Below are 11,439 nucleotides of genomic sequence, written 5' to 3'. Positions count from 1 at the left end.
CAACAAAGACCGCCTCGGAAATGTATGGAATTATGTTTTTGAGGGTGGCCGCGTCCAAAAGCAACTCCCAGGCCAAATCTCCAGCTCTCAAAGGGGACATATCATGAAAAACTCACTTTTTCAGTGCTCATGCACATACATTTAGGTATCTGCAGTGCCTACCAACCCTACAAACTGTGAACAAGAATGCACAAGACAAACCCAGTCAGTTTTTTTGTGGGCTGCTTAGATCAGAAAACATTTTTTTCTCGCAAGCCAATCAGAGCAGACTGGGCTTCTTAAGGCCCAGACACACCAACCTGACATGAAAGAACTAGTTGGGACGCCTCACGTCGCCTTCATCTTTACCAAAAAGTTGCACTCAAACACACCGCAAAGACTACACCTGGTGGCCAACTACCATGTACGTTCTGCTTCTGCGTGAGTTGAAATAACTCTCCATACCAGCAGGTCGCGGTAGTCCGTATTCGTCGTTAAAAAGGGGGAAACCAGAAAACCGAGGACGCAGATGTACAAGCTGTTGTTATGATACGTACGTGAAATAAAGCGGCGTTTGCCGACCATTTTCACACCGCTCTCACTCACCGCTTAGCTTCATTTCTGATGGCCATGTCGTTGTGAAAACATCCATGTGTTGGAATGATCAGATGAGGTGAAGATGAAAGATGAGAAGAGCCTTCTGTGTTTTTCCTATTGACTTTACTCGGCGGCTTGCTTTCCTCACTTTCCGTTTATCTTCTCGTGCACTGATTCGTTTTAGCTGAACAGCCAATCAGAGTGATTTCTCTCACCGACGGGCTCCGCCGCCGATTCAACATGTTGAATCAGGCGAAAAAAACTGAGACACGGGCAGGGCTAGAGCCGACGATGCGGGACACACCGTAAAAACTGTGCCAATGGACGCTCATCGACAACCACAAACTGTTCAACCTTTGACCGTCGTCTCGGTGTGTCAGGGCCTTTTAAAGAAGCACTAAAATGGAGCGTTTCAGACAGAGGGTGAATACAGGTATATTCAGACAGACAGTATGAGAAAAATGTGTTTTTTGAACATTAAAGCATGTAAACATGTTCTAGTAGAAAAACCAAATACAACTATTAACCTGAAAATGAGCATGATATGTCCCCTTTAACATTCTCCCCCCATAAAGGTGAGTTGTGAGTAGGCGTCCACAAAAGGGAAAGGTGAGTACACTGGAAAGCAAAAAAGAGGAATAAGGCTCTTGGGGTTGTTTTTGGACAGGGAATTATTTATGTCTTTTGCTTTTTCTAACAAAGTCCTTTTACTTCTTGTTGTTTGTTGGACCTCAGGCAGATTCTCAGCGGGGGTTTTTAGATCTCCTTACAGTCAGTCAATTAAACCTAAAACCGAATGTCCACAGGATCCAGCTGCTTTTGCATTCCAGTTGCGGCTGCGGTTCAGCCACGGCTCCGTCGCCGTTTCTGTCTCCACAGGAAACATTTCAGAAGCGGAGCGTCTGTTCTTCATCAGTCACATTTCTAATATAGTTTTAATTTTTTTTGTGTTGTACAATATATTTTTGCAGCTCATTTAGCGGTGATAACAGATGCTTTGTGGCTGTACTTTACTCAGTTTAATTATCGGACTGACCCACGCCTAGTGTATATAGAGGGGCCTTTGTCAGTAAATGCATATTTTTCTCTGAATTTTGGCCCTCCGTCCTTCCAAGCATCAGAGATGAAAACTTCTTTGACAAAAATAGACCAGTAAAAATATAAGTGGAAAAAAAAAAGAGCCGAGAGTGAGACCCTCCGGTCAACGCCGGTTAGAATGGCAGCGGATCATCTCCGGCGACAACAACAACGGAGCCGCGACACAGCAAGATCCTGTGGATATCGACCATAAAAGTGTAACAGAAGTATTTGTCGAGATCCAACATGGACAGCCAAGTTTGTTTTTGATAAGAATGAGAAAACAAAATATATTCTGTTTGGGTCACAAAATAAAAAAAAAAATACCTTCATTACTGATTCCATAAATTGTATATGCTGCAGTTATAATGAGATCTAAATCCCCATGAGATGATTGTCCTGGATGGTCTGTTATCTGTACACAGAATGGGTGTGAAATATGAGGATGGAGATGCAGAGAGCAGGCATTGTGACCTGTACAATGTACAACCGGCTTTGCACCCATCCTCCTTCCCTGTCAAAATGACGCCAGAGCTGAGAGAGGATGCTGGATATCAGTGAAGGAGGGGAGAGAGGAATGAAGAGAACAGAAAGGGGATCTAAATCATTTCTTCATTCCACTGAATCTCTTTCACATCTGTTGCTACCTTACTCAAAAAATTAAAAAAAAATCCGATGCCGGCATGGAGCAAGCATCAACTCCGTTCCTCATTAAGAGCAGTTCTGCTCTTTTCTCTGAGGAGGAGGAGAAAAGAGCAGCGGAAGCGAGAACGGTAGAATTGGAGCAGCGGTGTAATTTGGCTTTCTAAACTTTCACCTTTTCTTCCCCTCGCTTCGTTTCCCTTCCTCTCCTCTGGAGACTAGTTGAGCTTTAGCCAAAAGGTTTCTGTCTCTCTCTTGCCTTCCATTCCTTCGACTTTATTCCCTTACGTCTTGTTCGGTCTTGCCCTCTTTGCCCCGTCCATAATATTAAGGGCAATGCTTACTTACTTCCTGAAATTACTTTCTTAGGGAGGAAGTGAACCAACTCACTTCAGCTATCCCATACTATATTTTCTTGGCCCTGTGTTTCTCTGTATGGGAACTTAGATGGGGAAGCAGATATACTATATGCTAGGAAGAGAAAAATGAACGAGGGAGTATAGAGGAGGAGGTGAAACAAAAGGGACTGCTGTTGTGTGTGAGCGTGGCTCTCCGTGCACCTGCTAGACAGTAAGTAGAACAGAGCAAAAAAATAATCATCAAAAGATGATGGAGGATCTCGTAAATAGGAAATCCTGGTGAATGAACCGATAGATTTGTTGCATCCCACAAGGGATCAATACCCGACTGCCCCGATTCAAAGACCAGACATACCCAAAACGCTTTAAACCTGCTTCATCACTGTCTTCTCGGTGGGGCCACACGGCGAAATGTCAAAAAGCATAGCCTCATTTTTTAAAAAAACGCTCTTGACAAGATGAGGAAGTGTCGCTGCAGACCCAATTCCAGGACCTGAGGTGCTGAAAAGCAAAGCAGGCGACTTGAATATGTCATCCTGTTTTAGTGCATTTATTTGAAAAGCCAGACAAAGCACGCCAGAAGCCATGTTATTGTCACTTTCTGGCACGCACATCTCCGTAGGAGTTCGGGAGCAGTCGGACTCCAACACCGGCTGCCCCGTGGTTCTGCCGGTAGCGCCAGTATTCAGGTTCATCTCCCCTGTTGTCAATATCAATAATTACCAGCAGGCGCAAAATTAGCTTTCAGCAAAGATGACCCTGAACACAAATATAGAATAATTAACTTGAAGCTCAGCAGCAGTGCAGACCTCTGCCAAAACCTCGACAACTCTCTAAACTTGCAGTGCTCAATTCAGTCATTCATTTCAGACAGGTCTTTATTCTTAAAGGTCCCATATTATAAAAAAGTGAGATTTTCATGTTTTTTTATTATAAAGCAGGCTTAAGTCCTATATAAATACTGTGAAAGTATCGAAACGCTCAATCCACAGGGAAATACACACAGCCCGCATTCAGAAACTCTGCATTTCAAACAAGCTGTCAGGATTTCTGTTCATTTGTGATGTCACGAATATGCAATATTTAGACCCTTTACGCAGATTTAAACGTAAACATTCTAAATGTGTCCCAGTTTATTCCTGTTTGCAGTGTATGTTAATGTCATCAGATGACAGGAAGTACACATGGACCCAAGCTGTTTCCTAGCAACGCAATTCTGTTGCAATTTCATCGCAATTCCGTCGAAATGCGCTAAAACAGAGCATTTAAAACAGAGGGTGAATACAAGCATTTTAAAGGAGACAGTATGAGTAAAATAAAGGGTTTTGAAAATTACAGCATGTAAAAATGTTCTAGTAGAAACACAAAATACAAGTATGATCCTGAAAATGAACATAATATGGGACCTTTAAGTAAAAAAGAAAGCACAAGAATACAAGTCCGAGGTACCAGGCTTTCCCAGTGAGTATTCTGTGCTGTCCATTGATAGTTAAGTGCGCACCTGATAGGGTTTATATCTCAAGAGATGCATTTCAATCCCAAAAGATGAAGATATATATTTAACATCAGGAATGGATGGGTATTCTGCTTACTCAACTCTCCTGTCTTATTCCCTGATCTATTGTCTGGGAAGTTTCTCCGATACGATAGGGAAACCTCTAGGCACACACACACATGCTGCACACCCTGTGGGAATGGTTCCAGCCCAGCACAGCTGCAGCCCCAACAGCAGCAGCAGCACACCTGGGCTAATTGGGCTGAGAGGGAGAGCTCACAACTCCCAAAGGACGTTTGCCTTTTTGAGTGTGTGTCGCTCCCTTTGCTGTGTGACCTAGAGCCTCTCCTTCACTGATGGAGTGATAAGGTGATAGATAGTGCAAGCTTCCTCTCTCTCTTCCTCATCCTGACTCCCTGCCCATCCATCCTCTCTGGATGGAGGAAAGAGGTGTGATGGATGAGTGTTGGGAAAACTTTTTCTCCTGTGTTATCTTCTTTTCCTGAGATGAGAGAAGTGAAAGAAATAAGGAAAGGCTGAATCACATGATGATCAGAGAGACAGAGGGAGAGATGGCCAAATCTCCAGACTGAAAATATCCTGAGAGCAGCCTCCTCCACAGAGTCTCTCATGCACACACCCATTGAGCAATGCTGTTTATCTCCCATCGCACTCACTCAGGGGAGAGTTAATTTAAACAATTGTTGATCAGAGGAGAGCAGATTTGATTTGATTAGTCATGACTCCAGACTACAGGAGGGCTTGGCTAAAGTCTCTCTTTCCCTCTGTCCATTATCTGATCTGCCTTCCTTAATCTCTTCACATCTCTCTTTATATATCTCTTATTCTTAATGTGAGTCAACCATCTTGAGTGACAAGAGGGTGTTGTCGTGTTTCACTAACCACTTTCTTTTTTAAAGCAGGCGGCTCCAGTCCTCAACACAGCAGGTCTACTGTACAGTTTCCCAGTATATTATCTCCTATCTCACTTTTTGAACGCCACCCCCCCTCCTCCTCCTACTCTTCCTCATTACCCCCCCCCCCCCCCCCCCTGCAACCCTCCCCCCCCACTACTTCCCACTTCCAACAGAAGCTCAGAGTAAGCCCTACTACTCCGATTACTCCCCCACTCGCCTGCTCATCCACAAGCTGTGCACCAGCCACTACCTGGACCTGTTCATCACCATCATCATAGGGCTCAACGTCATCACCATGTCCATGGAGCACGACCAGCAGTCCAAGGTCAGATCAGGGGGGGGGAGGTGGGGGTCATGATGGGCTCTTTGTCTTCAACTGTTCATACCTGCGCTTGAATAATAATTGCAAATGTATCCTAGAGTTTGTCTTAAGCCTCGGACACACCAGGAACGTCAGGAGCACGTGGCGGCTGCGTAGCGTGGTGGCTGCGTGGTTCACGCGTCGGGTGTTCACACCAGCTGCGTTTCAGCTGCGTGTCTGCTGCGTTTCTGCTGCTGCAGCTACTGCTGTCAGCCCTTTCTTTCTACATAGAGTTTGCCTTTTAATGGCCATTTAATTTCATTATAAATATCATTTATATTTATTTTAGACCGAGAAAGGTAAAGAAATGTGTGGTAATTCTTAAATAATCGTAATAATCCACAATTAAAATTCCATACTATATTCATTCATGGAGCTCTCCAAGTAACTGCATGTTCTAGAACACTGTCCGGCACATATTTCAGAATAAAAGCCTCGGGTTAACAAATGAAGGAATTCTGTCCAAGGAAAAATGCTTGTGGGCTTTTATTTTGAAATGAAAGCAGGAAGTGTTGATTTAAACCCCATACTTTATCAATTCATGGAGCTCTCCAAGTCACTGCATGTTCCACAGCACTGACTGCTGAAGGAATTCCCCTCAGGGAATCGTCACCTTCATGCGTGTTGGTTTATCTTCTAGGCAGCTGCAAGCTCAGAGTTAAAATCATAAAAGATTGCAAATTAGGTTAAATCAGTATCAATTTATTCCGCAGATATATTCATCAAAGTTGCAAAGAGTTATTACAGAAGTTCTGGATTCATCAATGTGTCCCTGATAACATGTAATACAGTTTTCAGTTCGCAGTGAATGAACCCCGAGCTTTTCTTTACATTTGCTTTTATACACAGCAACAAGCATTCTCTGAAGAGGGCAGGGTTTTGATCCGTCTTAGTACTTTTCCACAATATCACTGTAGTACTTTTCCACAATATCTGACCTTCCTATTATCTGACTCCATCCTTAGACAACGCTGTCTACTGGTCATATCATTCTGTCCTCTCCCCCCTATCTGTTTCTTCCCTAAGGCTGAGTCCTTGAGACTGTTCTATCTACACAAAAATATGTTTATGCCGTCTCACCCTTGAGACTCTGCACGAGACGTCCCTCAGACGCCACAGTATTCATCTTCTAATTCTAGTCTAAACATCTTCAACCCACTGAACTCGTAACATAATAGTTTAAGCATTTGCCATATTATTCTTCATGATATATTTCCAACACTGCTCATATTTCAGAATAAAAGTATGGGTAACAAATGAAGGAATGCTGTCCATAGAAAAAACGCTTGAGGGCTTTTATTTTGAAATGAAAGCAGGAAGTGTTGATTTAAAAATAAGTCTTTACTTTTTTTTCATTTCTGTAACATATTCTACAGATAGACATCGAAACTGTAGTAATCTTGACGCGCGTCACAGGCGGGCAGTGTGCCTGCTCTAACCTGTTAACACGGACGCTGAAATAAAAAACAACAGGAAACGCAGCAGCCACACGCTCCTGACGTTCCTGGTGTGTCCGAGGCTTTATTGGTTACTCATTGCAATCTCATATTAGACTTTGTGACATTTAGATTTGGTATGATAGATACAATACAGTTTGTTTGCACACTGCGTCTGTCTTACACCGACCGAAAAGTGAATTGATTCTATCCTGTGTTACAGTTCAGTTTTAGTGTCTGGTTCTAACTGTTTCAAAGGCATTTCCACCATGCCACAGATCAAATTCAGGAGAAAATACTTAATTCTGGAAAACGTTTTAGATTTTTTTGGCATAAAAATTCTAAATTTAAAAAAATAGGCACAGAATATTTGCCGTCTGATAAATATCAGTATCTCCATTGGTCTTTAAAACTTAATGTCACAGGAATATTAGTTATAATCGCCCTGGAACACCAGGTTTACGGTTTCACGAGATTTAAGATAGTCAGGTATACAAGCTGCGCCAATGGTAATAAAATGCCAATAATAATACAAATATAACCTTTCAAAATACCGTTACTAGTTCTTTAAACAAAGGTGAGAAAGGGATCAGGTCAACAGAAAAAGAAATGAAAAAAATATAAGAATTGTAAAAGCCTACTAAGAAAAGGTCAAAACAAAAAAATATGAGATTATTACACAGTCATAATAGAGAGAAATACATGTTAAAAGGGTTTAAAATAATGCTTCAAACTGCAAAAATTTAAGGTAACCTGGGGTACCATAAATTCCGCCCATCTGGTACACCCAAAAGGTAATACAAATCATATGTATACCATACGGAGGTCTGCTATGGATACTTGTGGATTTATAGCCCATATTTTATCGCCACTAGGAAACTGTTCCAGCTGGGATTTGTCTTCCAGTCATATTTGAAATATATTTCTATCACTTCAACGTATTGTTGGCCACCTGCTCCGAACTTATCAGAACCCTGACGTGGAGGTAGAACAAGATAGCTACGGGGAGATGGTATTTAACAAAATGCCAAAAGAGTAAAAGAGACAAAAAGATACAGCATAAAGGAGAGAGGAACCAGGAGAAGAAGATTTAAGAAGAATACAGTGAGGGGCTATAGGGATTAGAGATTAGGAGGTAGTTTGGCATGGTAGATGGGAATGGGGTCGAGTGGGAGGTAGTAAAGGTTAAAGACATATGAAGTATTGAACAGTGGAATTGTCCTGGGGAAGAATAGAACTTTTGGTAGAGTAAACGTTTTTTACAGAATGCGTGGTTGTTGAAAGTCTATAACTACAATATAAGGCTGTTGGGTAGAATAGAAAGTCTATAGGTACAATAGAAGGTTGTTGGGTTGAATAGAAAGTCTATAGTTACAATAGAAGGTTGTTGGGTAGCATAGAACGTCAATAGGTACAATAGGTTGTTGGGTAGGATAGAAAGTCTATTGGTACAATAAAAGGCTGTTGGATAGAATAGAAAGTCTATAGGTACAATAGAAGGCTGTTGGGTGGAATAGAAAGTCTTTAGATACAATATAAGGTTGTTGGGTAGAATAGAAAGTCTATAGGTACAATAGAAGGCTGTTGGGTAGAATAGAAAGTCTATAGGTACAATAGAAGGTTATTGGGTAGCATAGAACGTCAATATGTACAATAGGTTGTTGGGTAGGATAGAAAGTCTATAGGTACAATAGAAGGCTGTTGGGTAGAATAGAAAGTCTATATTTACAATAGAAGGTTGTTGGGTAGCATAGAACGTCAATATGTACAATAGGTTGTTGGGTAGGATAGAAAGTCTATAGGTACAAAAGAAGGCTGTTGGGTAGAATAGAAAGTCTATATTTACAATAGAAGGTTGTTGGGTAGCATACAACGTCAATATGTACAATAGGTTGTTGGGTAGGATAGAAAGTCTATAGGTACAATAGAAGGCTGTTGGGTAGAATAGAAAGTCTATAGGTACAATAGAAGGCTGTTGGGTGGAATAGAAAGTCTTTATATACAATATAAGGTTGTTGGGTAGAATAGAAAGTCTATAGGTACAATAGAAGGCTGTTGGGTAGAATAGAAAGTCTATAGGTACAATAGAAGGTTGTTGGGTAGCATAGAACGTCAATATGTACAATAGGTTGTTAGGTAGGATAGAAAGTCTATTGGTACAATAAAAGGCTGTTGGATAGAATAGAAAGTCTATAGGTACAAAAGAAGGCTGTTGGGTAGAATAGAAAGTCTTTGAATACAATATAAGGTTGTTGGGTTGAATAGAGAGTCTATAGTTACAATAGAAGGTTGTTTGGTTGACTAGAAAGTCTATAGGTGTAATAGAAGGTTATAGGGTAGAATATTATAGGTATAATAGAGGGTTGTTGGGTAGAATAGAGGGAAGTATTTAAGCACAATAGAGGGTTGTTTTGTAGAATAAAGGGAAGTCTATATGTACAATTGAGGGTTGTTGGGTAGAATAGAGGGAAGTATTTAAGCACAATAGAGGGTTGTTTTGTAGAATAAAGGGAAGTCTATAGGTACAATAGAGGGTTGTTGGGTAGAATAGAGGGCATTTAAGTCAGAGATGTCAATGAATTGACCATTTGTAGCAAATGATTATACAGTGCAGTTAATTAACTGTTGTTTTGGTAGAATAGAGTGTCTCCAGGTAGAACACAAGGTCTTTGGTTAGAATAAAAGATTGTGTTGTAGACTATGTTGTTGGGTAGAATAGAAAATAGTGGAGTTAAGACATTGAAACTGGAACTAGCTGCCAGTCGATGAATTGCCACCAGTGAGGATTTAGTGAAATCCCCATCGACCGCCAGTTTTTTCTCCCTGTCTCGCTGCTAAAGGTCAGTTTTTACATGCAGATGGGCACTGTGAATTCTCCCACAGGCAAAAAATGGACACTTTGATCCTAATAGCCTTTTCAGGGAGAATGAGGGGAGGGAACGGACGATGTGAGGGATCTATTAATGGAATGGCTAATTCTGGAGAAGGGGACAGAGTTTACAATCAGGACCTTGAAGACTGTAAATGCCGAAAAAAATTATATTTACATAGCAACTAGAATGGCACTCGGAGAGCGCAGACCTCCACCAAGATGCCGAGTACGATTGCCCACCCCCCCTCTCCTTTCAGCTTGCGCCACCATCCATGTGTATTTTTTGTTTATGTTGAGATCAGCTGTACGTAGCGGAGCATCGTAAAACACTTCATTCAAACTGGACAGAAACAAAGTAAAATTCACCTAAACCGTCGTCGTTACTCTTTCCAACAATCACCAAACTGTGCTTTGGTCCAACTCAACTGTAATTTCACGGAGTCTAATGTGAACCCCCCCTCCCCCGCTCTCTCTCTGTCTCTCTCTCTGAAGGAAAGAGGCAAGGTCATGTGTCATCAACACGTCATCAGTTACACTGTGCATGTGTTATACCCAGAGGTCTTAAAGGGACTGTTTGTAAGATTCAGAAATGCTTGTTAACAGCGACACCTGTGGCCGTTAAGTCAACAAAAGTCGGTGTCGGGCTCACGCTTTCTCGCTCTAAATAGACATGAACGAGCATCACTCAAAACAGTGAGGCGACACACGTCAGATAAAACCACAATATCACTCTATATTTCAGCTGCTTGGCAGTAATGTTAGCTGACCAGACGAAGGTCTCTTCATGAATCAATGCTGATCGTAGTGTAGGCTTTTCCTGCCTCAGCCTCCCGACTGCGGCCGGAGGGAGACACCGGCACCCGGTCGGAGACGATAACATTTCTCGCTGCGGAGACTCGTCACTTCACAAGACACGGAAAACTTCTGTTGGTCTGGAGGAGCTGCAGCATTTATTTCTGCACAAACATCCACTGTACATTCACGACATATTCTCAGAGCTACGAAGTCTTCTGCAGAATGTAGTGTGCGCGCATGCACGTGAAGTGGAGCGAGCTGAGTGAAGGCAAGCAGGCAGGCAGAGGAGCAGACTACAGCAGAGACTCCGGTCCTGGAGACCAAAGCTAAGGTCTCCCCCGCATCCTCCCACCGCGGCCAACACTGTTTAACAGACGGGCTTCACTAGATACAACCAAGAGGTTTTGGTGCTTCCGTTTAGTTTTTTTTGGAGTCTGAGTCTGAACAGCGTGGCCACACACAAGCGCGCATATGCGAGCGCGCATGGGACATGGACCTGGGTGATTTATACATGTAAGAAGTTACAAACAGTCCCTTTAAAGGTCCCATATTATAAAAAAGTGAGATTTTCATGTTTTTTTTATTATAAAGCAGGCTTAAGTCCTATATGAATACTGTGAAAGTATCGAAACACTCAATCCACAGGGAAATACACACAGCCCGTATTCAGAAAAACTCTGCATTTGAAACAAGCTATCAGGATTTCTGCCCATTCGTGATGTCACAAATATACAATATTTAGACCCTTGACACAATTTCAAACGTAAAAATTCTAAAGGTGTCCCAGTTTATTCCTGGTTGCAGTGTATGTGAATGTCATCAGCTGACAGGAAGTACACATGGACCCAAGCTGTTGCAATTCCGTCAAAATGCGCTAAAACGGAGCGGCAGACAGTATGAGGAAAATAA

At 42.0% G+C, this 11,439-nt stretch overlaps 1 protein-coding gene across 16 annotated transcripts in view; it reads left to right on the top strand.

The window, feature by feature from the left end:
* cacna1g (calcium channel, voltage-dependent, T type, alpha 1G subunit) overlaps positions 1 to 11,439 on the top strand; it is a 351,728-nt gene that overhangs the window by 285,716 nt on the left and 54,573 nt on the right. For 13 of the 16 annotated variants that reach the window (XM_037754983.1, XM_037754992.1, XM_037754991.1 and 10 more), the window contains one exon: positions 5,240 to 5,391. In XM_037754983.1, the coding sequence (XP_037610911.1) occupies positions 5,240 to 5,391 (152 nt within the window). The remainder of the gene's footprint in view (positions 1 to 5,239; positions 5,392 to 11,439) is intronic. The other 3 variants (XM_037754990.1, XM_037754984.1, XM_037754988.1) reach the window with 1 other exon arrangement.

The sequence above is a fragment of the Sebastes umbrosus genome, chromosome 20 (genome assembly GCF_015220745.1).
Source record: "Sebastes umbrosus isolate fSebUmb1 chromosome 20, fSebUmb1.pri, whole genome shotgun sequence".
Classification (NCBI taxonomy): Eukaryota; Metazoa; Chordata; class Actinopteri; order Perciformes; family Sebastidae; genus Sebastes; species Sebastes umbrosus.
The sequence above is the reverse complement of the archived record's forward strand: the minus strand, read 5'-3'. Positions and strand labels throughout refer to the sequence as shown.